This window comes from Diadema setosum, chromosome 20, assembly GCF_964275005.1.
Source record: "Diadema setosum chromosome 20, eeDiaSeto1, whole genome shotgun sequence".
Taxonomy (NCBI): Eukaryota; Metazoa; Echinodermata; class Echinoidea; order Diadematoida; family Diadematidae; genus Diadema; species Diadema setosum.
In genome coordinates, this window is record NC_092704.1 from 29108184 (window position 1) to 29135498 (window position 27315).

Sequence of the window (27315 nt, forward strand, 5' to 3'; positions counted from 1 at the left end):
TGTCGCGACTCAACGACAGTATCGGCACGCGTTTGACTTCTGACTAAACTTAAGAGTCTTCGGAATAACGAACCTTCGGAATAACGAGCTGTAACCAATAAATTGGGGAGGCCTCACCTCCCTGTGCCCACTCCTTTTCCTCTCACCTCCCTGAATAAATATACTGTGAAACAAATTGCCCCAGTGAAAAATGCTGCTGAACTCCTAACAAAAATAATCTCATTTTATCGAAAAAGCTACAAATTTTGTCAGACTATCAGTAGACAGTTGTATTAAAATGAAAAACTTTAGATCATTTATGGTTCTTTGTATCCCAAATTTAGTGATATGTGAAGCAAAATTTGAAAATGATAGCCAGCTGGAATGAAATGTGGTGCTTGCAAGCACATGGAAACATGTGCTTACTTTTTCCATGTGTGTGCATTTTACCCTTTACAGCGCATTAATTCAGACTAGCAGTACCCAGGGCAATCCACATGAATTATTGATTAAGCATTCATGTGCATGGGAGCTCGAGACTGACGCCTAGTCAACAGGTGGTTCAGGCATGTCCATTGTTTAGGGCCATTGTCAGCACACACTCACATACACATCATTGGTTCCTGTGCAAAGTTCAATTTTTTTACAGAGGGTTAAAATTTGACCAAAATCTAAAACGTTATTTCAAAATCAATCTTAGATTTAATGAAACTGATGTATGCTTTCACATTCAAATAACCTCCAACAAAATTGTACACTATTCAGCTATTACTCATATCAATGACAGTTATATCGAATGAATAGTTTTTGAACAATTAATGATCAAAAGTGGGAAATCTTTTTTTAACCACCTAGCACAATAGTCGGCCTGCTATGAATCGATTCTTTATTTCGAAAGAAAGAAGAGCTATATATTGGTATCCTGTTTCCTTTTCAAAGAACGACAAGATATTTTAAACTTGAAACAAATCATTCAGATAACATCATGTCAGAAAAATGGTATGATACGGCGTTTTGGTCTAAACCTGGTACGTATCAATTAAATGGACTTGGATCCGTTTATGTTTAAACAATGATAGACATTTCAGACAAATTATATTGCGCTATTGAACATTGTATATCTAACAGGACTTTCTAATGGGCTTACGAAACAAAACTTTTCTCGGCAAAAGCAAAGGATATATGATATTATCATTGTTATATTTCATTTGCAGGCGATCTCACTACTACAGATTTGCCCACCACAGGTAAGCTACGCAATATCCACAATACTTATTTGCTCAATCTGATAAGCTATTTTTGTGATAAAGCAAAAACAGTGTGTGATTGTGTTTTTCTTTGCAGTGAGATGATATGATATAAATATGCAAATTCATTTTTGTTCGTGAATAATTTCTTGCGATCTCCCTGAGGTCTTTCTCTCTAACGTCTTTTTCTTCATCAATAAATGATAATTAACGTTTATCTTTCGCAGTACTCCTTATAGATGCAAGTCCTGCCATCCAGCTTATTTTTTTCAAAATATCTGTATAACATCTTGCTGTACATATTTTGCGATGTATAATCATATTATCATACTGGTGTGAAAGATTATAAGAATGACATTTATCTCTCTTTAATTTTGTACTTTTTGTATGGAAATAGAATTCATGGTATGGTAGTAAAAGCAAACGAATAAATGATTTGAAATTTCAGGTGTTTTCACCACAAAGTACGTCACTACGCCGGGTGAGTTATTCAATACGATTTTTTTTATTTTTTTTTTATTTACTAATGATGATTTTCTTTTCTTATGAATATATGTCCTAGAAATAAGAATTTTTTCTCGGCATTACCTTCGTGCTTTTTTAATTCATTTTTTTAAATAACCAACTTAAGTCTTTGTAAATAAACTGCAACTTTGTTAACCGTATAATGCAACAACTCACACCACATCCGTTTCTATTACAACTTGAAGACACAAGTAACAATATATTTACTGCAACAGCTGATTGACAATTTGGCTTTCATCAATGTAAATAGTGTACAGAATAGTCATTGTATGTAGGGATGAGTTTATATTTTGTTAAATGGAATTGTAATTTCTGGAATCAAACTGAAAAACAACAACAAAGAAACAAATGATTTTGAACTTGCAGGTGTTTTCACCACAGAGTCAGTCACTACCTCAGGTAGTATTCGATACGTCATTTATTTGGTTTATACATGTACATTGATATTTTTTTCATGCGTGTATTTCCCAAGTATTTCATAACCGTTTTTAATTGTTCTGTATTCCCGATAGAATTTTCAGCATGTTTTCCTTACCACACATTAAGATTAGTCAAAAAATTAAACTGAAACGTTGTAGACCGTATAGATGCCGCAACTCAACTTGACATTCTGATAGAAAATTTGAAGAGAGAATAGTAACACTATTTTACTTGAATCTAATGGACAAATTGGCCTTCATCGACGTAAATAATCACCTACTAGTCAGTGTTTGTATATATGCATACTCTTACATTAACATTTGTTAAATTGAAATATGATTTGTGAAATGGAGTTAGCGAAAACTAACTAACAAACGACTGATTCGATCTTTCAGGTGTTTCCACCACAGAGTACCTCACTACCCCAGGTAATCTATTCAGTACATCTTTAATTTGGTATATATGATTTTTTTTTAATTCGTTTTCTAGCGCGAATCTCCAAGTTCTTTAAGGAAGTTTTGACTTTTTCTGAATTTGTATGTTTTCAATGTTTTTTTAATGAGACATTAAGCTTGTTAAAATGACCTGCTGCGTTGTTGGCCGTACAATGCAGTAGCTCAACCCCGTTTACATCTTGTTTTATAATTTATAATCAATAGACAACTTTAAAAAAAAAGTAACAACAATGTATTCAAACTGATTGACAAATTTACATATGTTTTATCCAACTCTGGTAAAATCATTCGTTTTGATTCACACAAAGCAACGGTTTATTTTTGCGAACACTCTCCATAAATAAGAACGACCCAAGTCCACGGAAGACCTTTTCGAGTAAACTTAAAAAAAACTTCATGTCTTTTTTATTTGTCCAATAATATTCTAATTGTGATGTAAAGGCAACATTGTATATACAAATCAGAACATATGTAATTATGACAATTAACATTTTGTGTGATGGACTTGGGTCGTTCTTATATTCAGGTCTTCAATTATTACAAGTAATAACTCTCATAGCTATCATTCGGTAGAGTTCAACTACTTTTCTCATTTCACTAATAGGCATGGACTGATGAACGCGGTACTTATATATGTATATTATATATATATATATATATATATATATATATATATATATATTGTTTTTGTTTTTGGAATAATCTCCTTGTGGTCTATAACCTGCCTCTGTACTCTTTGGTGCAAACCTGCAATGTTGTGTGTTCAGTTTCGCCACAGGTTCAGACAAATGCTGTCCTAAAAACACGAAGACAAAGATTAATTGTCAACTTAACTACCTGGCTCATCTACGTTCATTGATACAGGTACTACAGAGAAGAGGAAAAGATGGTTTTAAATCAACAACATGTCACACATAAACTCATGCAGTGACATCAAACAGATCACCTCCATGTCAGGCTTTCTTGGAGTTACGGCAACTTAACTTTATTCCTCCCCTCGAGCGCCAGAATCAGTCCGCAGAGTCCCGAAACTTCCTCTGCCCCTTGTGGGCTTAACACGTTACTCTAATTTGAATATCTTACATATCCATAACAAAGGCATACTATCCTTAATTATCGGTATTGCTTTTTTCTAGGCTATCCAACCACTGAAGAGCCTGATATAAGCACTACACAAGGTGAAACGTGGAATTTGTTGCATTCACATGTCGGATCGTGATTCTAGGATAAAATAGACATACAACAGACAAGGGCCATGAAGTCCAGATTGTGTGCATGTGTGCTTTCAAAAACAATATTATTTCAGAAATCCCTCTATGACATTCACTTCAAATCGCCAAAAGGCAAGAAACCTTTACATTCAAACTTTCAACGAAAACTGAATACAATATCACTGCAAAATCCAGACTTTTGTATAGCATCAACAATGAACAATTTCCACGTCAACGTACCGTATGCATTTCAAGTGTTTTCTTTATGCACATAATAATATTTGCCAAATACATTAACTGTATTCTTCTCGATAATTTCCGAACATAATTTCCATCTCTTGAAAGGTGTTCCTTCTTGCAGTGACTCGCAATTCGCATGCCCTAACGGTAATTGTATACCAGCATGGTGGGTTTGTGATGGGGACAATGATTGTGGCGATTTGAGCGATGAAAACAATTGTGGTAAGTTGTAAGCAACAAGCCTTATGATCAATATCCCTGTAGACTCTAGGAATCGATGAGCTTGGAACAATTACTTGAAACAATTATGCTATGCTGACAGTGCATAGATCCTGGACGTCGATGTTGGAAGAATTACATCTTTAATAATAGTTGGTCCTTTCAGGATATATCTCAACGTTGCCACAAAATTAAAAGACAATTCAGTGCCAGATTAATCTGGAGTTCAAGTAGATTACATTAAGATTTGTTGTCCTTTTAAAATCAGAAAAACATTACTTTAGGTCTGCACGAATTTTTTTTTTTTTTTTTGGCAAATAGTGTCAATCTCAGTGGATGAAACGTGTAACTCTCGTATCTATCGATACATACAGTTCAACTACTTTTTTCTTTTAAATAAAAGGACTTTTCGACGTGCTAGATATTTTTTTACTTTCTTGTAATCTCTTACTTGATAAGACAAATCAATAACTGTCATGAAACCACGAAGACAAATTTCCATTGTCAACTAAACTAACTGACTCATCTATGTTTATTGATAAATGCATACAAACCTTAAATACCACTTGTTTTTGCCTAGGCTATCTAACTACTGAAGAGCCCGAGATAAGCACTACACAAGGTGAGAACATGGAAATTGCTGCATTCATATGACGGAACGTAATTCTAGGATGAAATAGATATATAATAGAGAAGAGCCATGATACCCGGGTTGTATTCATATGTGCTTATAAAAACAACAGGATTTCAGTGATCGCTTTATGACATATACCTTCAAACCGCTGAAAAGCAAGAAAAAAAAAAGAACAAGAAGAAAAAAAGAGAATCAGCTCACATGATACCGTAAGCTGACATTAATAAGCGTTTTAGTTTTTCTCTTTTTTTCAGCGTTAGGTTTTGGTTTGCTATCTTTTTTTTTTTTTTTTACTTTTAAAGAGACACCAAAGTAAAGTCAACCTCTCCCCTGAAGAATTAATTAATCAACGTAAATTCATAAGAATAATTGCTGAATTTGTTGAAATCGGAAGTTTAATGATGATAATGCTCAAAATTATATATAATTTCTCATTCAACAGACAAAGAGAAAGGAATATAGTATCCCTCTGTGAATTCTAGACTTTTGTATAGCATCAATTATGAACATTTTCCAGGCCAACGTGCCGTAACCATTTCACGTGTTTTATTGACGCTGCTTATGACATTGATACAAAGAACCAATATCATGCACATAATAATATTTGGCCGATACATTAACTGCCGTCTTCTTGATGATTTCCCCAACATAATATTTATCTCTTGAAAGGTGTTCCTTCTTGCAGTGACTCGCAATTCGCATGCCCTAACGGTAATTGTATACCAGGATGGTGGGTTTGTGATGGGGACAATGATTGCGGCGATTTGAGCGACGAAAACAACTGTGGTAAGTTGTAAGCAACAAGCCTTATGATCAATATCCCTGTAGACTCTAGGAATCGATGAGCTTGGAACAATTACTTGAAACAATTATGCTATGCTGACAGTGCATAGATCCTGGACGTCGATGTTGGAAGAATTACATCTTTAATAATAGTTGGTCCTTTCAGGATATATCTCAACGTTGCCACAAAATTAAAAGACAATTCAGTGCCAGATTAATCTGGAGCTCAAGTAGATTACATTAGGTCTGCACGAAAAAAAAAAATTGTTGCAAATAGTGTCCATCTCAGTGGATGAAACGTGTAACTCTCGTATCTATCGATACGTACAGTTCAACTACTTTTTTCTTTTAAATAAAAGGACTTATCGACGTGCTAGATATTTTTTTTTCTAAGGAATAAATTTCTTGTAATCTCTTACTTGATAAGACAAATCAATAACTGTCATGAAACCACTAAGACAAATTTCCATTGTCAACTAAACTAACTGACTCATCTATGTTTATTGATAAATGCATACAAACCTTGAATACCACTTGTTTTTGCCTAGGCTATCTAACTACTGAAGAGCCTGAGATAAGCACTACACAAGGTGAGAACATGGAAATTGTTGCATTCATATGACGGAACGTAATTCTAGGATGAAATAGATATATAATAGAGAAGGGCCATGATACCCGGGTTGTATTCATATGTGCTTATAAAAACAACAGGATTTCAGTGATCGCTTTATGACCTTACCTTCAAACCGCTGAAAAGCAAGAAAGAAAAAGAACAAGAAGAAAAAAAGAGAATCAGCTCACATGATACCATAAGCTGACATTAATAAGCGTTTTAGTTTTTCTCTTTTTTTCAGCGTTAGGTTTTGCTTTTCTATCTTTTTTTTTCTTTTGTTTTGCTTTTAAAGAGTCACCAAAGTAAAGTCAACCTCTCTCCTGAAGAATTGATTAATCAATGTAAATTCATAAGAATAATTGCTGAATTTGTTGAAATCGGATGTTTAATGATGATAATGCTCAAAATTATATATAATTTCTCATTCAACAGACAAAGAGAAATGAATATAGTATCCCTCTGTGAATTCTAGACTTTTGTATAGCATCAATTATGAACATATTCCAGGCCAACGTGCCGTAACCATTTCACGTGTTTTATTGACGCTGCTCATGACATTGATACAAAGAACCAATATCATGCACATAATAATTGGCCGATACATTAACTGCCGTTTTCTTGATGATTTCCCCAACATAATGTTCATCTTTTCAAAGGTGTTCCTTCATGCGGTGCCTGGAATTTTCAATGCGATAACGGTAATTGTATAGCAGCATGGTGGGTTTGTGATGGGGACAATGATTGCGGCGATTTGAGCGACGAAAACAACTGTGGTAAGTTGTAAGCAACAAGCCTTATGATCAATATCCCTGTAGACTCTAGGAATCGATGAGCTTGAACAATTACTTGAAACAATTATGCTATGCTGACAGTGCATAGATCCTGGACGTCGATGTTGGAAGAATTACATCTTTGATAATAGTTGGTCCTTTCAGGATATATCTCAACGTTGCCACAAAATTAAAAGACAATTCAGTGCCAGATTAATCTGGAGCTCAAGTAGATTACATTAAGATATGTTGTCCTTTTAAAATCAGAAAAACATTACTTTAGGTCTGCACGAAAAAAAAAAAATCTTTCTCTTTTTTTGTTTTTAGGCAAATAGTGTCCATCTCAGTGGATCAAACGTGTAACTCTCATATCTATCGCTACGTACAGTTCAACTACTTTTTTCTTTTAAATAAAAGGACTGATCGACGTGCTAGATTTTTTTTTTTTTGTTTATTTTTCTTTGGAATAAGTTTCTTGTAATCTCTTACTTGAGAAGACAAATCGATTACTGTCATGAAACCACGAAGACAAATTTCCATTGTCAACTAAACTAACTGACTCATCTATGTTTATCGATAAATGCATACAAACCTTAAATACCACTTGTTTTTGCCTAGGCTATCTAACTACTCAAGAGCCCGAGATAAGCACTACACAAGGTGAGAACATGGAAATTGCTGCATTCATATGACGGAACGTAATTCTAGGATGAAATAGATATATAATAGAGAAGAGCCATGATACCCGGGTTGTATTCATGTGTGCTTATAAAAACAACAGGATTTCAGTGATCGCTTTATGACATATACCTTCAAACCGCTGAAAAGCAAGAAAAAAAAAAGAACAAGAAGAAAAAAAGAGAATCAGCTCACATGATACCGTAAGCTGACATTAATAAGCGTTTTAGTTTTTCTCTTCCCTTTTCAGCGTTAGGTTTTGCTTTTCTATCTTCTTTTTTTTTATACTTTTAAAGAGACACCAAAGTAAAGTCAACCTCTCCCCTGAAGAATTAATTAATCAACGTAAATTCATAAGAATAATTGCTGAATTTGTTGAAATCGGATGTTTAATGATGATAATGCTCAAAATTATATATAATTTCTCATTCAACAGACAAAGAGAAAGGAATATAGTATCCCTCTGTAAATTCTAGACTTTTGTATAGCATCAATTATGAACATATTCCAGGCCAACGTGCGGTAACCATTTCACGTGTTTTATTGACGCTGCTTATGACATTGATACAAAGAACCAATATCATGCACATAATAATATTTGGCCGATACATTAACTGCCGTCTTCTTGATGATTTCCCCAACATAATGTTTATCTCTTGAAAGGTGTTCCTTCTTGCAGTGACTCGCAATTCGCATGCCCTAACGGTAATTGTATACCAGGATGGTGGGTTTGTGATGGGGACAATGATTGCGGCGATTTGAGCGACGAAAACATTTGTGGTAAGTTGTAAGCAACAAGCCTTATGATCAATATCCCTGTAGACTCTAGGAATCGATGAGCTTGGAACAATTAGTTGAAACAATTATGCTATGCTGACAGTGCATAGATCCTGGACGTCGATGTTGGAAGAATTACATCTTTAATAATAGTTGGTCCTTTCAGGATATATCTCAACGTTGCCACAAAATTAAAAGACAATTCAGTGCCAGATTAATCTGGAGCTCAAATAGATTACATTAAGATCTGTTGTCCTTTTAAAATCAGAAAAACATTACTTTAGGTCTGCACGAAAAAAAAAAAAATCTTTCTCTTTTTTTTTTTTGGCAAATAGTGTTTATCTCAGTGGATCAAACGTGTAACTCTCATATCTATCGCTACGTACAGTTCAACTACTTTTTTCTTTTAAATAAAAGGACTGATCGACGTGCTAGATTTTTTTTTTGTTTCTTTTTCTTAGGAATAAATTACTTGTAATCTCTTACTTGATAAGACAAATCAATAACTGTCATGAAACCACGAAGACAAATTTCCATTGTCAACTAAACTAACTGACTCATCTATGTTTATCGATAAATGCATACAAACCTTAAATACCACTTGTTTTTGCCTAGGCTATCTAACTACTGAAGAGCCCGAGATAAGCACTACACAAGGTGAGAACATGGAAATTGTTGCATTCATATGACGGAACGTAATTCTAGGATGAAATAAATATATAATAGAGAAGAGCCATGATACCCGGGTTGTATTCATGTGTGCTTATAAAAACAACAGGATTTCAGTGATCGCTTTATGACATATACCTTCAAACCGCTGAAAAGCAAGAAAAAAAAAGAACAAGAAGAAAAAAAGAGAATCAGCTCACATGATACCATAAGCTGACATTAATAAGCGTTTTAGTTTTTCTCTTTTTTTCAGCGTTAGGTTTTGCTTTTCTATCTTCTTTTTTTTTTACTTTTAAAGAGACACCAAAGTAAAGTCAACCTCTCCCCTGAAGAATTAATTAATCAACGTAAATTCAAAAGAATAATTGCTGAATTTGTTGAAATCGGATGTTTAATGATGATAATGCTCAAAATTATATATAATTTCTCATTCAACAGACAAAGAGAAATGAATATAGTATCCCTCTGTGAATTCTAGACTTTTGTATAGCATCAATTATGAACATATTCCAGGCCAACGTGCCGTAACCATTTCACGTGTTTTATTGACGCTGCTTATGACATTGATACAAAGAACCAATATCATGCACATAATAATATTTGGCCGATACATTAACTGCCGTCTTCTTGATGATTTCCCCAACATAATATTTATCTCTTGAAAGGTGTTCCTTCTTGCAGTGACTCGCAATTCGCATGCCCTAACGGTAATTGCATACCAGGATGGTGGGTTTGTGATGGGGACAATGATTGCGGCGATTTGAGCGACGAAAACAACTGTGGTAAGTTGTAAGCAACAAGCCTTATGATCAATATCCCTGTAGACTCTAGGAATCGATGAGCTTGGAACAATTACTTGAAACAATTATGCTATGCTGACAGTGCATAGATCCTGGACGTCGATGTTGGAAGAATTACATCTTTAATAATAGTTGGTCCTTTCAGGATATATCTCAACGTTGCCACAAAATTAAAAGACAATTCAGTGCCAGATTAATCTGGAGCTCAAGTAGATTACATTAGGTCTGCACGAAAAAAAAAAATTGTTGCAAATAGTGTCCATCTCAGTGGATGAAACGTGTAACTCTCGTATCTATCGATACGTACAGTTCAACTACTTTTTTCTTTTAAATAAAAGGACTTATCGACGTGCTAGATATTTTTTTTTCTAAGGAATAAATTTCTTGTAATCTCTTACTTGATAAGACAAATCAATAACTGTCATGAAACCACTAAGACAAATTTCCATTGTCAACTAAACTAACTGACTCATCTATGTTTATTGATAAATGCATACAAACCTTGAATACCACTTGTTTTTGCCTAGGCTATCTAACTACTGAAGAGCCTGAGATAAGCACTACACAAGGTGAGAACATGGAAATTGTTGCATTCATATGACGGAACGTAATTCTAGGATGAAATAGATATATAATAGAGAAGGGCCATGATACCCGGGTTGTATTCATATGTGCTTATAAAAACAACAGGATTTCAGTGATCGCTTTATGACCTTACCTTCAAACCGCTGAAAAGCAAGAAAGAAAAAGAACAAGAAGAAAAAAAGAGAATCAGCTCACATGATACCATAAGCTGACATTAATAAGCGTTTTAGTTTTTCTCTTTTTTTCAGCGTTAGGTTTTGCTTTTCTATCTTTTTTTTTCTTTTGTTTTGCTTTTAAAGAGTCACCAAAGTAAAGTTTTGTTTGTTTTTTATTGTTCCATATTCCACATTTCAAGAAATACATAAAACATAAACATCACAATACAAAAGCCTGGATGAATTGTCAAGTACAGCTTATAAGACAATAAAACATGTGAAATATGAGGAATCTACATAGAAGCATTGCTTGTAGGGTGTAGATTCCCAGATGCGGATGTGAGATTATTTCTTACTTGGTATATGTAATTAAAGGAATGACAATTTGTGAATTGGAGAAATATAATCGCCAAAAAGTAAAAAGAAAAAGAAAAAAACAAAGAAAACAATGTCCGCGGCACAAGACTTCTTGAGAGTTGCGTGATCACCCGAGCGAGGTACAAGTCAGATGCAGTGTACAATAGCAGAGATACCAAATGTGTACAAAGGAAGTTCAGGAGATAATACAGAAATCACGAGCGAGGCACATGTTACATAATCGATAATGTCAGTAATGTGAAGCATGATCAGAGAATGTCGAGGAGGATTGAAGAATAGCTATAGATATGAATTCAGAAAAACTAGTTTAAGTTTATGCTTAAATGAATAGAGAGACTGGGATTGGATTATTTCTCTATCCAACTCATTCCAAAATTTAGGTCCTGTAGTGGTTATTGTTTTTAAAGCAGATACGGTCCGTACAGGAGAAAGATGAAAAGAATCTTTTTGTCTAGTAGGGTAAGAATGAACTTCAGTATTTTTGACGAACATCGAAGAAAACACATCAGGGAGACCACCTGAGTTTAACTGATACATAAATGACCCGATATTGAAATGATATAAATCCTGGATTTTAAGTGTTCTACTGGAAAAGAATAAGACATTAGTGTGTTCCAAAAATGTGGCGAAGTTAATTATCCGTATAGCTCTTTTCTGTATCAGTAATAAAGAATTGAGTCTAGTTGTACAGCAGTTTCCCCATGCCAGGATTCCATAACCTATATAAGGCAAAAATAGAGTAGAATACAATGAATGGAGAACATGTTTAGGAAAATACTGTTTTAACTTATACATAACACCTACATTTTTGGATAGTAATTTACGCAATGAATCAACATGAACTTTCCATGTCAACTTACAATCAATATAAAGACCAAGGAATTTTATATATTCCACCTGGTTCAATTCCACGTCGTTAACAACCAACTTACCCGGTAAAATATTGATTATATTACTAAAAACCATAAATTTTGTCTTGGTCAAATTCAATGACAATTTATTAGCCTTAATCCACTTAGATACTGATTTTAATTCAGTATTAATGGTATTCAGTAAAACATGAGGGTTTCGATTTGAATAAAAAATGCTGGTGTCATCGGCAAAAAGTAGAAAATAGAGCAGAGAGGACGAACTGCGAAAGTCATTCATATAAAGAATAAACAATAAAGGACCTAAAAGGGATCCTTGCGGTACCCCACAAGTTATAGGCTGTGAGCTGGACACATGGCCATTCAAACTAACAAATTGAGTTCTTCCAGTAAGGTAACTTCTAAACCACTCCAAGGCCCTTCCACGAATCCCATAGTGATGTAATTTGTACAATAATATTTCATGGTTGATTGTGTCAAAGGCCTTGGAGTAGTCAAGAAAGATACCTACTGTGTGACACTTGGCATCGATCGCTTTGATAATTTTCTCTAGCATGAGTAAAATAGCATGAATTGTGGAATGCTTTTTACGAAATCCAAATTGATTATCATCTATTACATTACAGTCGTTTAAGAATCGGAATACACGTGTGTACACAATCTTTTCAAGTAATTTAGAAAAAGAAGTTAATAACGATATTGGTCGATAATTTCCCAGTTCGTCCTCTCGGCCCTTTTTATATATCGGGATAACTTTAGTGATTTTCATCCTAGTAGGCACTACACCGTTCAGTAATGACAAATTAAATATATGGGCGAGGGGTACAACAATCTCATGTACAACATATTTCAGGAGATAATTAGAAATTCCATCATAACCAGTACTTTTTTTGGCTTTAAGATTATTTACAATGTCAACAATTTCGGATTCTAATACAGGCATAAAAAACAAAGATTGATTATTGCGATGACTTAAATACGTAGAAAACGGTATGTCCGTTTCCGGAATAACATCAGCTAAATTAGATCCAACCTTCACAAAATATGAGTTAAACGCTTCAGAGATTTCATTATCATCTCTTAACTCGATGTCATTTAAACAAATCTTATGGATATCCGATTTATTTCGTTTCTTCTGAAGAACATCATTAATGACTTTCCACGTGGATTTAATGTCCTTCTCATGGAGAAGAAACAGTGAAGAAAAATATTTCTTTTTTGCCTCACGCAACACAGAAGTAAGAACATTACGATAACTAGTATATTTGCTTTTAGCAGCATCAGTTTTGTGAGACTTGAATATATAAAAAAGCTTATTTTTCCTATTGATAGACCTCAACAAAGATTTCGATATCCAGGGGGATCGTGGTATCTTTTTATAATTTGATCTAGATTGTGATCTTATTGGAAAATGAAAAGAGAAAAGAGGAGCGATCAGATCAACAAACTTATCATATGCATCATTAGGCTCATTCGCATTGAGAACCACTGACCAATCAATATTTAACAGGCTTTCCTTAAATCTTATAATATTTTGTTCAGACATAACACGATCTGTAGAATTCATTTCCCAAGTTGCAGGTTTAAAACGATTTAGTATAAATGGACTGGAAGCAAACACTGGGAAATGATCAGACATATCCGAAACTATTATACCTTGATCAGTTGGATAATGAATATTAGTGAATATATTATCAATAATTGTATACGCTGAATCAAATATTCTGGTAGGTTTAGTTATACATGGCGTAAAAGCATATGAAAACATAGTGTCCACAAAATCCTGGCAGCAGGGCTTTTCGTGATACTGCAGTAAATCAAGATTGAAATCCCCCATTAAAAAACAATGTTTATTATACAAAGACTCAGAATTCAATACGGAATTCAGTACATCAAAAAAAGCAGTATGATTACAGTTTGGTGGTCTATAAATCTCACCAATCAAAATATTCTTTCCAGCTGGTATGTCGATTTCAATAAAAATGCTTTCAAAATCTTCAGTCATATGACATAAATTCTGAATCAAATCAAAATTGAATCCTTTCTGAACATAAAGAGCCACACCCCCTCCATGTTTATTTACTCTATTATTAAACACAAGAGAATATCCATTCAAATGAACTAGGGGAAATGACACGTCAGACAGCCACGTTTCGCACAAACCTATAACAGAAAAATCCACATTGTGTAAATTCAAAAATGTCTTCAGTTGGTCAAGTTTCTTATACAAACTTCGTATATTGAAATGAAGAATAGAAAAGTTGTTCTCCATCTTGAAAAAATCACGTGTACATATGTCCTGAGGGGAAATATAGTCGGAACCTCTACCTCGCAGTAATGTATCATTCTCATCATAAGACAAGTCAAATTCTGGAGTTTGTTTGTTTAACCTTTTTATAACATGTGAATCAGAGATCTCATTATCATCACCATAATAATGCATATCCATACGACTGGTCATTAAGTCACTGCTCTCTCCATTAGTTACCATAATGGAGGAGTAAACCTTCGGATTTGAAAGACATTCAAGATAGGTGAATCAGGGAAACAGAGCTGAATAAAGTACCTCGCCAGATGAAAGAAAAACGTGTGTGTGTAATTACATAACAAATGGCGTATATGGAATAACTCGCTCGGGTGACTCACGCATACCGCTAGGGATGATTGACCTTGTATATGCACAGCACTATATGCATTACAAACTGTGTCAAAAGGGTAAATGACATAGCTGAATTCACGGACATGTTTTGACAGAAACTGAGACATTGATAGGAATGTGAACTTGAACATCGTTTCAAAAACGGCTACGAAACACAACAGTAAGTGCATACATACGTATGCATTGTACACTGAAAAAAATCTATTCCACGACATTACTGACATGACTGAGTGAACCGGAGGTTACGCCTGAACTAACACTGCCTCTCTCCTGAAGTCAACCTCTCTCCTGAAGAATTGATTAATCAATGTAAATTCATAAGAATAATGCTGAATTTGTTGAAATCGGATATTTAATGATGATAATGCTCAAAATTATATATAATTTCTCATTCAAACAGACAAAGAGAAATGAATATAGTATCCCTCTGTAAATTCTAGACTTTTGTATAGCATCAATTATGAACATATTCCAGGCCAACGTGCCGTAACCATTTCACGTGTTTTATTGACGCTGCTCATGACATTGATATAAAGAACCAATATCATGCACATAATAATATTTGGCCGATACATTAACTGCCGTCTTCTTGATGATTTCCCCAACATAATGTTCATCTTTTCAAAGGTGTTCCTTCATGCGGTGCCTGGAATTTTCAATGCGATAACGGTAATTGTATAGCAGCATGGTGGGTTTGTGATGGGGACAATGATTGCGGCGATTTGAGCGACGAAAACAACTGTGGTAAGTTGTAAGCAACAAACGTCTTGATCGATATACTCGTAGACTCGTGATATCGATGAGCTTGAACCTTTACCACAAACAATTTGCAGTGCTTACATATGACAGATCCTGGAAGTCCGTATTCAGAGAACTTCTTCAAAATGATAATTTCTGGATATGCCTTTAAGTTGCCACAAGATTAAAACAACAATTCAGTGCCAGACTGTTAAATTTGGAATACAAGTAGATTCAAACAAATATTTCCGACCCGCCTTGACAAAAGAATCCGAAAGTCGTTGACGGCTGACTAGAGAGAATCGAGTTTAAAGTCCGATCTTCAAAATCGGTCAAAACCGGTCTAAACCATCCAATTTCTATTTCGGCATAAGTCTGCAGTCTAATGTTTCGTCTACCATCTGCTGAAATTTCAAAGCTAAATGATCAAAGGAGAGGCAAGATATTGGCATTTTTCTAGTCCATGATTTTCAACGGAACAGAAACGTGTCCGAAGATTTGGACTTAGCGCCGCCGATAGACTCTGCCCCTAGCAACGAGGGAGTGATCTTATTGGTCAGTGTGTGGCATCCTGGTTATGGGCCAGTCACAAATCAGTTGCGATGCGTCGGCGATTGGTAAAACCCGGGAAATTTTAACAAAATCTTGAGACGGATCTCACGATTTTGCACCCGTCGGAGGCGCTCTCCGGACGCCTGCGGCTTGTCGCAGATTTTTTAGGCATCGCCACACCCGTCGCGGTCCCTAACTTTGAACTTAAAATTGCAAGATTGCTCGCAAGATTTTTCACCCATTTTTGGCATCCCAGACACAATATCCGATGACCTACGATGCCCTCCGATTAGTCGGAGGCCCTCCTCCGAATAATCTGAGACTAGTCGCAGGAGTCTGTGTGGGATTGGAAATTCAGGTTGAGATTCAATGTCTGCGAGTAGTCTCCGGCGCCCTCCGACTGAATCGGAGGCGCCCTGCGACGATTCGTACGCTTTCTGTGATCGTCTCCGACGATTCGTACGGTGGAATCGTAGTAAATCGCCTTGAGAGAGAAATACAGATGACCGAGGTCAGAAAACCCTCCTTTCCCCCCACATATACCCAGGGGGAAAAAAATTAAAAGAAAAGACGATCGCAGATATCGTCTCCGATCGCCTCCGATGCAATCGGAAGGCGATCGGAGGCTAATCCCACGATTTTTCGACAAAGCCGGGTCAAAATCCTTGAAAAAATCTCAGACAATGTGACTGCTCCACTTTTATTAGGATTATCGTTAGGATTGTTCAAGGATTCTTTATTTTCTACGACAACCCCCGGCCGGTCGACAGATCGCCGACATTGTGACTGGGCCATTACTGATTGGTCGAACGTAGACCACTGGCGCTAAGCTTGAATGAACATCGCGGAGGTTGCTAGGAGCACGAAAAGTGTCTTACTTTCCCTTGATCACGAGTACGTCGGAAGGAAATCTTGAAGGGGGCTTTTCTCGAAATGCTGGTTTCTTACACCACTCAACATAATCTCATAAAATTGTTGATTTCTCCGCAACCGAGTACATTAATGAGACATGTTGTATATGAAATAAAAGCAGAAGAGTAAGGAAATAATGCAATGTCATTTTTAGAAAATCCACCTCCCCGACTTTCGAATCCTTTTGTTGTAGCGGATCACATTTTGTTTTCAACTCAGATAAGTATTTATGACTATACAAAAGGCAACGGTTCATTTTTTGCGAACATTCTCCATCTCTTATATTAAAACCAATATCTCGCATATCTATCAATATGAACAATTCAACTACTTTTCTATTTTTTTTTTGTGTGTGTATTTGAAATAATCTCCTTGTAATTCATTACCTAGATAGACAAAAACTGTCCTGAAACAAAAGGAGACAAAGTTCAGTTGCAAGCTGAACTACCTGGCTTATCTATGAACATTGATAAAGACATAGTATATTTATATATCACTATTGTTTTTGTTTAGGCCATCTTACCACTGAAGAGCCTGTGATAAGCACTACACAAGGTGAGAACGTGGAAGTTGTTGCATTCATTTGACGGAACGTAATTGTAGGGTAAAATAGACATAATAGAGAAGGGCCATGAAGCCCGGGTTGTATTCATATGTGCTTATGAAAACAGCAGGATTTCAGTAATCGCTTAATGACGTAAACATGCAAACCGCTAAAAATCAAGAAAAAAAAAAAAGAACAAGAACAAGAAAAAAAGAGAATCGTCTCACATAATAGCAGAAGCTGACATTAATAAGCGTTTCAATTTTTCGTTTTTTACCTCCGCCAAGGGAGGAGGTTATGTTTTCGTTACCGTTGGTTTGTGTGTTCGTTAGTTAGTTAGTTAGTTTGTCCGTGTGCAAAATAACTCAAAAAGTAGTTAACGGATTGGGATGAAACTTGCAGGAGAGGTTAAGAATGACACAAGTACCAATCGATTAACTAATTTTTTGGGAATTTATGAAGGATTTTTGATATTTTGGCAGGTAGGGTCAATGAACTTGGGAGTTCAGGCTGTGCGTATTTGGGGTTTGCATGCGCGCACTAAAGTGAGTGCTCTAGTATACTATACAAATAATGACTGCTATGTGGGGCACAGTTAAAATTATGGGCCCAAGGTGATGTGAAAACCGTAACTATGCCAAGTAGCAGTAATTATGTTTAAATATATTCATGATCAACTTCCATCATCGTTTAATAACATGTTTTGGTTTAATACTTCTGTCCACTCGTACCCTACTCGTATATGTAGAAATTTCCATCTTTTGAATCCCAAATTATTAGTGACACATAAATCTATCAGACATTCGGGTCCGGACATTTGGAATAATCTCCCGGACATTATAAAGTCTTGCCGAAGTATCTATTCTTTGAAAGCTTCATTAAAACGGTATTTGATACAATCATGATTTTATTCCCCCCACTCATTAAGATAACAAATATTTATGGTGAATGATTGTTATTTTTTTTTCAATCTCTATTTTCTTCCTTCAACTGCATCTTGCACTACACCTGCAACTGCACTGCACCCAACTTATCTCTTTCCTCCAAGAGAGTTGTGTCGTTGAATAGTCCTTTTATGAGGCCCCCATCCATTTCAAGCTTAATCACTTACGATGGTGGTCTCCTGCATCTTTTATCAATTATCTTTGTCATTTACTGAAAAATAGTGTATATTTTATTTTATGTTTTTGTGTATGCATACTGCTCAATGCAATCGATTCATTTCACTGCACTTGCTATTGTTTGTCTTTGTACTTTTGAAATTTGTATTCAATTTGTATCTGATTGAATGCAGAAATAAATCAAATCCAATCAATCAAATCAATTATGAAAATATTCCAGGCCAACGTGATGTAACCATTTCACGTGTTTTATTGACTCTGCTCATGACAATGACACAAGGAACCAATATCATGCACATAATGATAATTGGCCAATACATTAACTGCCTTCTTCTTGATAAGTTCTCCAACATAATGTTCATCTCTTGAAAGGTGTTCCTTCTTGCAGTGACTCGCAGTTCGCATGCCCTAACGGTAATTGTATACCAGCATGGTGGGTTTGTGACGGGGACAATGACTGCGGCGATTTGAGCGACGAAAACAACTGTGGTAGGTTGTAATCAACAAGCCTCATGATCAATATCCTTGTAGACTCTTGGAATCGATGAGCTTGAACCTTTACCACCAACAATTTGCAATGCTGACATATGACAGATCGTGGACGTTCGAATTCAGAGAATTACTTCTTCAAAATTATCTTTTCAGGATATGCCTTAATGTTGCCACAAGATTAAAACAACAATTCAGTGCCTGACTAATTTTGAATACAAGTCATGCAAGTAGATTCAAATAGATATTAATTTTCAACTCAGGCAATGATTTAGGTCTATACAAAAGGCAACGGTTCATTTTTTGCGAACATTCTGTATCTCTATACATTTAAACCAAATTAACTCTCATATCTATCAATATGGCCATTCAACTACTTTTTTTTCATTTCACTGATAGACGTGGACTGATCGTCGTGTGGATATTTTTGTTTTTGTTTTTGGAATAGTCTTCTTTTGATCTATCAAAACATGAAGACAAAGTTCAATTGTCAACTAAACTACCTGTGCCCTGATTTTTGAAGAGTTATAATTGATTATATAGTTGATTTCTACCATAAATTTATGGCAGCCTGTATGGTAAGGAAATTTGTAATCGATTGTATCTTTTGATAAAACGGGGCCCTGGCCCATGTATGTTCATCGATAAAGGCATGCTATCCTTAAATATGACTATTGGAAATCGGACGTCAATTGATGATCATGCTCAAGCACACACGATTTTTTTCATTCAAACTGTCGAAGAGAAATGAATACAATATCACTTTGTGCATTCTAGACATTTGTATAGCATCAATGATGAACATTTTCCAGGTCAACGTACCGTATGCACTTCCGGTGTTTTCTTGACGCTGCTCATGACAATGATAAAAAAACAAACCAATATCACGCACATAATATTTGCCAAATACATTAACTGTCTTCTTCTCGATAATTTCCGAACATAATTTCCATCTCTTGAAAGGTGTGCCTTCTTGCAGTGACTCGCAGTTTACATGCGATAACGGTAATTGTATACCAGCACAGTGGATTTGCGATGGGGACAATGATTGCGGGGATTTGAGCGACGAAAATTGTGGTAAGTTGTAAGCTTATTATCAATATTTTTTGGTAGACTCCTGATATCGATAGGCTTGAACAATTACTGTAAAGGTATTGTATAGTTTTGGTTGAGACCTAATTTCAGGTTTCTAACATTTTTTGGTGAGATAATGAGAAACCTCTTATAAATATAAAAGAGCATATAATTCCATGAGGAATTCAACGTTTATTTGATGAAAATTGGTTTTGAAATGGCCGAGATATCTAAAACAGAGCGATTCTAATAAGTATGGGACCTACACTTCATTGCGATCGCTTTGTTTTACTTTGTTTTTGGATGTTTCAGTTATTCCAAACCTGATTTTCATCAAGTAAACTTTGAATTACTCTTAAAGTGGTATGCTCTGTATACTATTTCATAAGTGTTTTCTTGGTATCTCGCGAAAAGTTAAAAGCACCTTTCTCATCTCCACCAGTACTGTACCATCCCTTTAAGAAATTTGCGGTGCTGGCAATGGATAGCTCTTGGACGTCGATGTTGGGAAAATTACATCTTTAATATAGTTGATCTGCTCAGGATATGTCTCAACGTTGCTCCAAGATTAAAACACAATTCAGTGCCAGATTATTCTGGAGTCCAAGTAGATTCCATTAGGTTTTTTTAAATGTCCTTTTCTTTAAATCAGAAAAGCATTTATGATTGGAGGAAAAAACAACTTTTTTTTGCGAGTAGTGTCCATCTCAATGGATCAAACGTATAATTCATATCATCGATACGTACAATTCAACTACTTTTCTCATTTCACTTAAAGACACGGGCTGATTGACGTGATAGATATTTTTTTTTAATAATTTCCTTGTGATCTCTTTAACTTGAAAATGGAAAGTCTGTACTGAAAACACAAAGACAACGTTCAATTGTCAACTAAACTAACTGACTCATCTATGTTTATCGATAAAGTCACACTATCCTTAACTATCATTATTTTTGCCTAGGTCATCTTACCACTGAAAAGCCTAAGATAAGCACTACACCAGGTGAGAACGTGGAATTTGTTACATTCATATGACGGAACGCAATTCTAGGTTGTATTCATGTGTGCTTACAAAAGCAACAGGATTTCAGTAATGGTTTTATGACGTATACCTTCAAACCACTAAAAGGCTAGAAAACGAAAAAAGAAAAAGAAGAAGAAGAAGAAGAAGAAAAAAGAGAATCGTCTCACACAATACCAGAAACTAACATTAATGAGCGTTTCAGTTTCCTTTCTATTCTGCCTTTGGGTTTTTTTTTTCTTTTAAAACAGACACCTAAAAGAAGTCACCTCCTCCCCCGAAGAAGTAATCAATTAATGAGGATAATAGATGAATTCGTGGAAATCGGATGTTCAATGATGATAATGGTCGAAGACATATAATTTTTCATTCAAACTGACAAAGAGAAATGAATACAATATAACTCTTAATATACATTAACTGCCTTCTTCTCGATAATTTCCCAACATAATTTTTATCTCTTGACAGGTGTTCCTTCTTGCAGTGACTCGCAGTTCACATGCAATAACGGTAATTGTATACCAGCATGGTGGGTTTGTGATGGGGACAATGACTGCGGCGATTTGAGCGACGAAAACAACTGTGGTAGGTTGTAAGCAACAAACCTCATGATCAATATCCTTGTAGACTCTTGGAACCAATGAGCTTGGACCTTTAGCACAAACAATTGTTTATAATGCTGACATTACACAGATCCTGAACGTCGATGTTCGGATAATTACAATTTCAAGTTGATCTTTTCAAAATATGCCTCAAGAAATATGCCATCCGAGAATTAAGCAATTAGGAAGAAAGATAAATGCGTGGAGATCGGATGTTTAATGAGGATAATGCTCGAACACATATCTTTTTTTAGTTAAACTGTCAAAGAGAACGAATCAAATATTACTCTGTAAAATCCGGATTTTTATACTCATTGATGATGAAAAATGTCCATGTTAATCGTATTTATTTCATGCGTTCCCTTGTGACAATAACACAAAGAAGTAATATATTATTATTTGCAAAATATATTAGTTGCCTTCTCCATTATAGTGTCCGAACATAATGTCCATCTCTTCAAAGGTTTTCCTTCTTGCAATGAGTGGCAGTTTGAATGCGATAACGGTTATTGTATACCAGCACAGTGGACTTGTGATATGGACAATAATTGTGGCGATTGGAGTGACGAATACAACTGTGGTAAGTTGTGAGCTATAGACTTCATGATCAACTAATGAGATTGTCGCTGTCATCTTGTGCAGATTCGTAAAATCAATGAGCCTAAAGATTTAACAGTAAAACACACACACACACACACACACACACACACACATACACCCACACACTTTGTTATCCTATAACATTGGCAGATTAAAGAGACACGGGTAGTCGGTGTAGAGAGAACTACAGTGCACTGTATCGTCAAGTTGATTCTTTCAGGATATGCCTCGAGGTTGCCACTAAGGCTGACGCCATACTTTAAATGTCAGATTCATTTGGAGTTTTGATATGTTCGAATGGTACACAACTTTACTTCTCTACGAAAATAAAACCACTAGATTGAATTGATTCAGGCGAGAATGATTGTTTGATAAAGTGATATTCACTATTAGATAGTTGGGAAAGGAAAATCCACGTGTTTTATATTTGGAATTGATAAATGAAATGGAAAGTTTAAACTACAGCCACGTTTAAGAGGAATTGTGTAATTATGTCCATACATGGAATTATTTACACATAGATACGAAATCTAGGCCCTATAATCTGCATACATAATGTTTTGCCCAGATCCAGGACATCATTGTGGGTCAAGCGAATTCCAGTGTACCAATGGTCAGTGCATACCATACTACTGGGAGTGTGATGGGTTCAGTGACTGTTCCGACAACAGCGACGAGCACAACTGTGGTAACTCCAAAAACACTCTCGTTTTCATCGTCATGTCAGGTTTCACTCTGCAAAACGCAAAATGAAAAAAAAAAGAAACCCTAAAGGTTTCAAGGTTAATCGCTTACACTCTGCCATTATCAACTTTCAGGAAAAATACAAAGGAAAAAGAACGACTTTTGCTTCAGTATTGTGAATTTATGTCTTCGAATGTTCTCAGTCATCCAGTTAAAGTACGTCGCAACTCTAAACACACAACAAAGTCCAACTGAATAGATTATTTTTCTGACAATATAGTTCATGATATTATGAATTAAGGCTGAAACTGCTGCAAACTATGTTTCTGTATGACTGCAGCAGCTTCATCTAAACATACCTTTAATTATTTCAAAACATGTATTTAATGACAGTGAATATGACGGGTTACTACGTGATAGTATCTCTCTATAACAACGTATGCCTAGAAACTTTTGATTTTATAGGTGCCCTCAGTATTAAAAGCTACATCAACGAGGGATTCTCCTCAAATCTTGCTTTATGCTTCTTTGGGAAGAAAATGAAAGCTACAGTTTACCGATCCCTGGTCTTACTTTTTTGTTTGCCAGTCATGTACAGGATCAAATAATTATTCATCCGACACTGATCTGAAACAATATTGTCAGATGCTCAGTTGTTGTTGTTGTTGTTGTTGCTGTCGTTTTCATTCCCATCCATACCAATTAGCGACATACACGGAGCCGATCCCCTACGAAGGAAGTTGCAATGGCTTTAGCTGTAATTGCCAGGGAACTGACTGCCGGTCATCGAACTGTTACTGCGATACTGCGTGCTCTGTATTCAACGACTGCTGCAATGACTACAGTTTTTACTGTCCTGACAATGCACTAGGTATGATGGAATAATCGATATTCATTAGTCATTGACATCGTGGGTATAAAAAGTCACAGGTGAAGGTTCATAAAATGTCAATAATTATTGAATTGAATTGAATTGAATAATGGTAGCTTACAATTCAGATAATCATTATTAATAAATGTTTACACACACACACACACACACACACTCACACACTCACACCACACACATACTACATTTATTTAACGGAAATAAATACCTACCTACCTACACACACACATACTTTGTGTATATATATATATATATACATATATAATACATAACAAAACGTTAATGGTTCTAATAGTGTGCTAGAATATCACGTCGTAAGTTCAATCGGTAAAATGCAAATATACATTATGACGGCACCGCCCTAGTAAAAGTAAAGAAAATATCGACATCAAATTGCACTCTTATTTTGTTTCATTATGTGTAGTGAATGGGATATACCTTTTGCAAGCTGTGGACTCCTTGCCGGTAAGTCTGAATAACTTACTTCCATCTATATCAACTCATACACACATCAACAAACAAAAACAAAAACAACAAAACAGATATGTGTTCCTTGTTTTGTTGTGCGCTGTTTGTTTGTTTGTTTGTTTGTTTTGTTTTGTTTTGTTTCGCTTTTTTTTTTTTTTTTGGGGGGGGGGGGGAGGGGGGTTATGAATCGTCTACAAGAGCAGAGACCCAACTGATTTTTCGTATTAAGTGTATTTTCTTCAAAACATCAAAATTGCAGTATTGCCTTACGTGGGCATAATATAAACATCTATCTGTGAGCATAAGTCAATTCATCCCTATCATTATTATCTTTCCAACGCACTCTTAGGTCGAAGTTCGACGCCGACGTGAAGTTGCTGCCGTAAGACGTCGAAAACGTCGGGATGCTTTGAAGGAAGGTGTCGATGACAAAAACAAAAATCGTCGTCGTAGACGAAAGGCTGTTGTCTGAGATGTTACGTACCAAAAAGGAACCGAAATACAGTACCGCATCTGACTTAAATGTGTATGAATGAATCTTAGAAGGGCTAGAGTCGATATATACCTCAGAACTGTAACAAAAAATAATCAATATTTACACGTAATTGTATCTCACTTTAGACGTAAATGTTTTGTTGTTGATTGCGGCAAAATGATTTTGTATCAGTAGCTTCTCAGTTCACAAGTACAAGTTTAACATGTTTCTTTGCGATAACAGCAATGTGCCTTCTAGGTATATTATTTGCATCACACTTTATTTCTTTTCAGTGTGGACTATCAAAGCAGGCTCAAGTCAGTAGAGATAAAAGTATCTCAGCGACAGAAAGAATAAGAAATCACAGCGGTATGTCTTCAACATGCCACACACAGAGATTTGGAAACATTTGTAGATCAGCATAACGGCAGTCGCTACAATGTTTTGCAAAAAGAAAGCAATGAATATAACCATTTGTTCCTGTCCTAAAACCCCTTTGGGTAACAAAAACCCAACTATTTGTTCGCTATGGTAATGGCAAGAAACAGTGAGAGATATCGACATGAACCGTCATGCTGTTGGCAAGCAATATTATTTTTTATTTTAGGTCTTTTTATCGAGGAGATGGCTTGTAATTCCGCATCTCTAGTTATGTTTTAAAAGAATGTATTCCATTTTGTGTGTGGTGGTTATTGTTGCTTTTGTTTTCTTTTTAAAACTCCTTAATACAAGTGGATATCATTTTCCCCACTTGGCAGTTTAGACAGAAGGGAAACACATTAATGACTTGTAATGCAAAATCAATCAATAAAATGATTTTGAGCATCACGATCTTGTTGTTTTCTAATTTTGTGTTCTATACATCAGTCTGTCTTTTTAAGGTATGCTGTCTGGTATTACGCCATAAGGGAAATATACAAAGTGCAAGGAAAAGTTCTCAGCAGTCATAGCTTTTAATACCGAGGTCACTTTTTTGAGACCCAAGTCATATTTTCCAAGCAGCTGCAAAGTAGTACATTCGAATCCAACCAACTCACTTCCTTGGTATATGGTTGTGTAGAAAATACTAACTGCCTCCATGTGTGACATAGAAAAGATCATACGGCACAAAAACAAGAGTTACAGAATATAAGCTTGATAGCAATTAGTATCCTATCGTTTAAATCCCCACTCTATCCTTTATATACAGGTGTATGTATGTGGGTATATATATATATATATACACTGTGTATATCATTTTATATCATGCACGTGTGTGTATGTGTTTGTGTGTGCGAGCAAAAGAATAAAAGAGGTATTATGTAAAATAATATATACATTATCAGGTTTGTTATATAAAAGATAAAATATTGGAGAAGCCGTAAGGTTAATAGATGATATGTTGTTGTTTTTTTTTTTCATTCTTTCACCAGAAACAAAGGTGTTTTTTTTTTCTTCGTTTTTTTTCTGTTCCTGTAGACTTTGAAAAGGCTTTTGATTCGGTGGACCATAATTTCTTACTCAGAGTCTTATAGGTTTGGGGAATCTTTCACACGTTGGATAAAAGTCATGTATGAAAAAAAAAATGTTAGCAGTTGTGTTACGAATGATGGGCAATGATCTGGATATTTTGAAATCAAACGGGGTGTTTAGACTTGGGGATTCGTTATCATGCTATCTCTTTTAGTTAGTCATTAAAATACTGGCTCTGGTAATAAAAAAATAATGATAGTAAAGGAGTTAAGTTCAGGGAACATGACATTAGGCAAATATTGTAGACAGATAATATTTCTCATTTTGTAAAAGACAAACTATCTATTGATAAAGTGCAGATTATTTTGTGAAGAATTTGAGAGAATCAGTGGCCTTCCAGTTAACTAAGGGAAGACTATATTGTCTTTTTTTTTTAATGGATGGGCAGGATTTGTGATGAGCCTGACATATCTGTAGGCCGACTTGGAAATTTTGTTCAGGTGTTTGTACTTAAAGAAATGTTAAAGTGATAGAGGACTTGAATTTTAAAGAGATATTAAGTAAAACTAAAAAGATGTTAGGGTGGCGGAAAGAAATTCATTTAACACTTAAGGGGAAAATAAACTTGATTAAGATATATGCATTGTCAAAATTGAACTATGTGCCATCACTCATATCAGTTCCACAGTGGGTGTTTTCTGAATAGAAATAATTTTAGAATTTTTTTGGTATGGAAATGTATCAGAATTATGTATATGGGGGTTAAAATGACAACTTTTAGGATTCTGTTTACGTACAACGAATAATGTGGTTAAAGCGTCTGTTGTACAGGGAAAAAATGCCGGATGGAAATTGTATTTTGATTATTGTTTTAGATCAGTCAGAAGATTTGAGTTTAAATATGATTTTGAGTCGTCTATTTAGACATTGAAGGCTCCATCACTTTATTTGGAAATTATAAAGGCTTGGAAGGATATAGAGAGTCGCAGAAAATTTGGAAGTGAAGCTATAAATCCTGTAATATCAA

General features: G+C 35.3%; 1 protein-coding gene across 1 annotated transcript in view; it reads left to right on the forward strand.

Moving 5' to 3' along the window:
- LOC140243583 (uncharacterized) overlaps positions 1-24833 on the forward strand; it is a 35387-nt gene extending 10554 nt beyond the window's left edge. The window contains exons 6-20 of the mRNA XM_072323249.1: positions 1675-1707; positions 2567-2599; positions 3763-3804; positions 4183-4299; positions 4877-4918; positions 6983-7099; positions 9167-9208; positions 18906-19022; positions 19986-20099; positions 21587-21703; positions 22184-22300; positions 22889-23008; positions 23711-23875; positions 24318-24358; positions 24711-24833. Coding sequence (XP_072179350.1) covers positions 1675-1707; positions 2567-2599; positions 3763-3804; positions 4183-4299; positions 4877-4918; positions 6983-7099; positions 9167-9208; positions 18906-19022; positions 19986-20099; positions 21587-21703; positions 22184-22300; positions 22889-23008; positions 23711-23875; positions 24318-24358; positions 24711-24833 — 1340 coding nt within the window. The remainder of the gene's footprint in view (positions 1-1674; positions 1708-2566; positions 2600-3762; positions 3805-4182; positions 4300-4876; positions 4919-6982; positions 7100-9166; positions 9209-18905; positions 19023-19985; positions 20100-21586; positions 21704-22183; positions 22301-22888; positions 23009-23710; positions 23876-24317; positions 24359-24710) is intronic.
- Positions 24834-27315: the final 2482 nt, after the last annotated feature.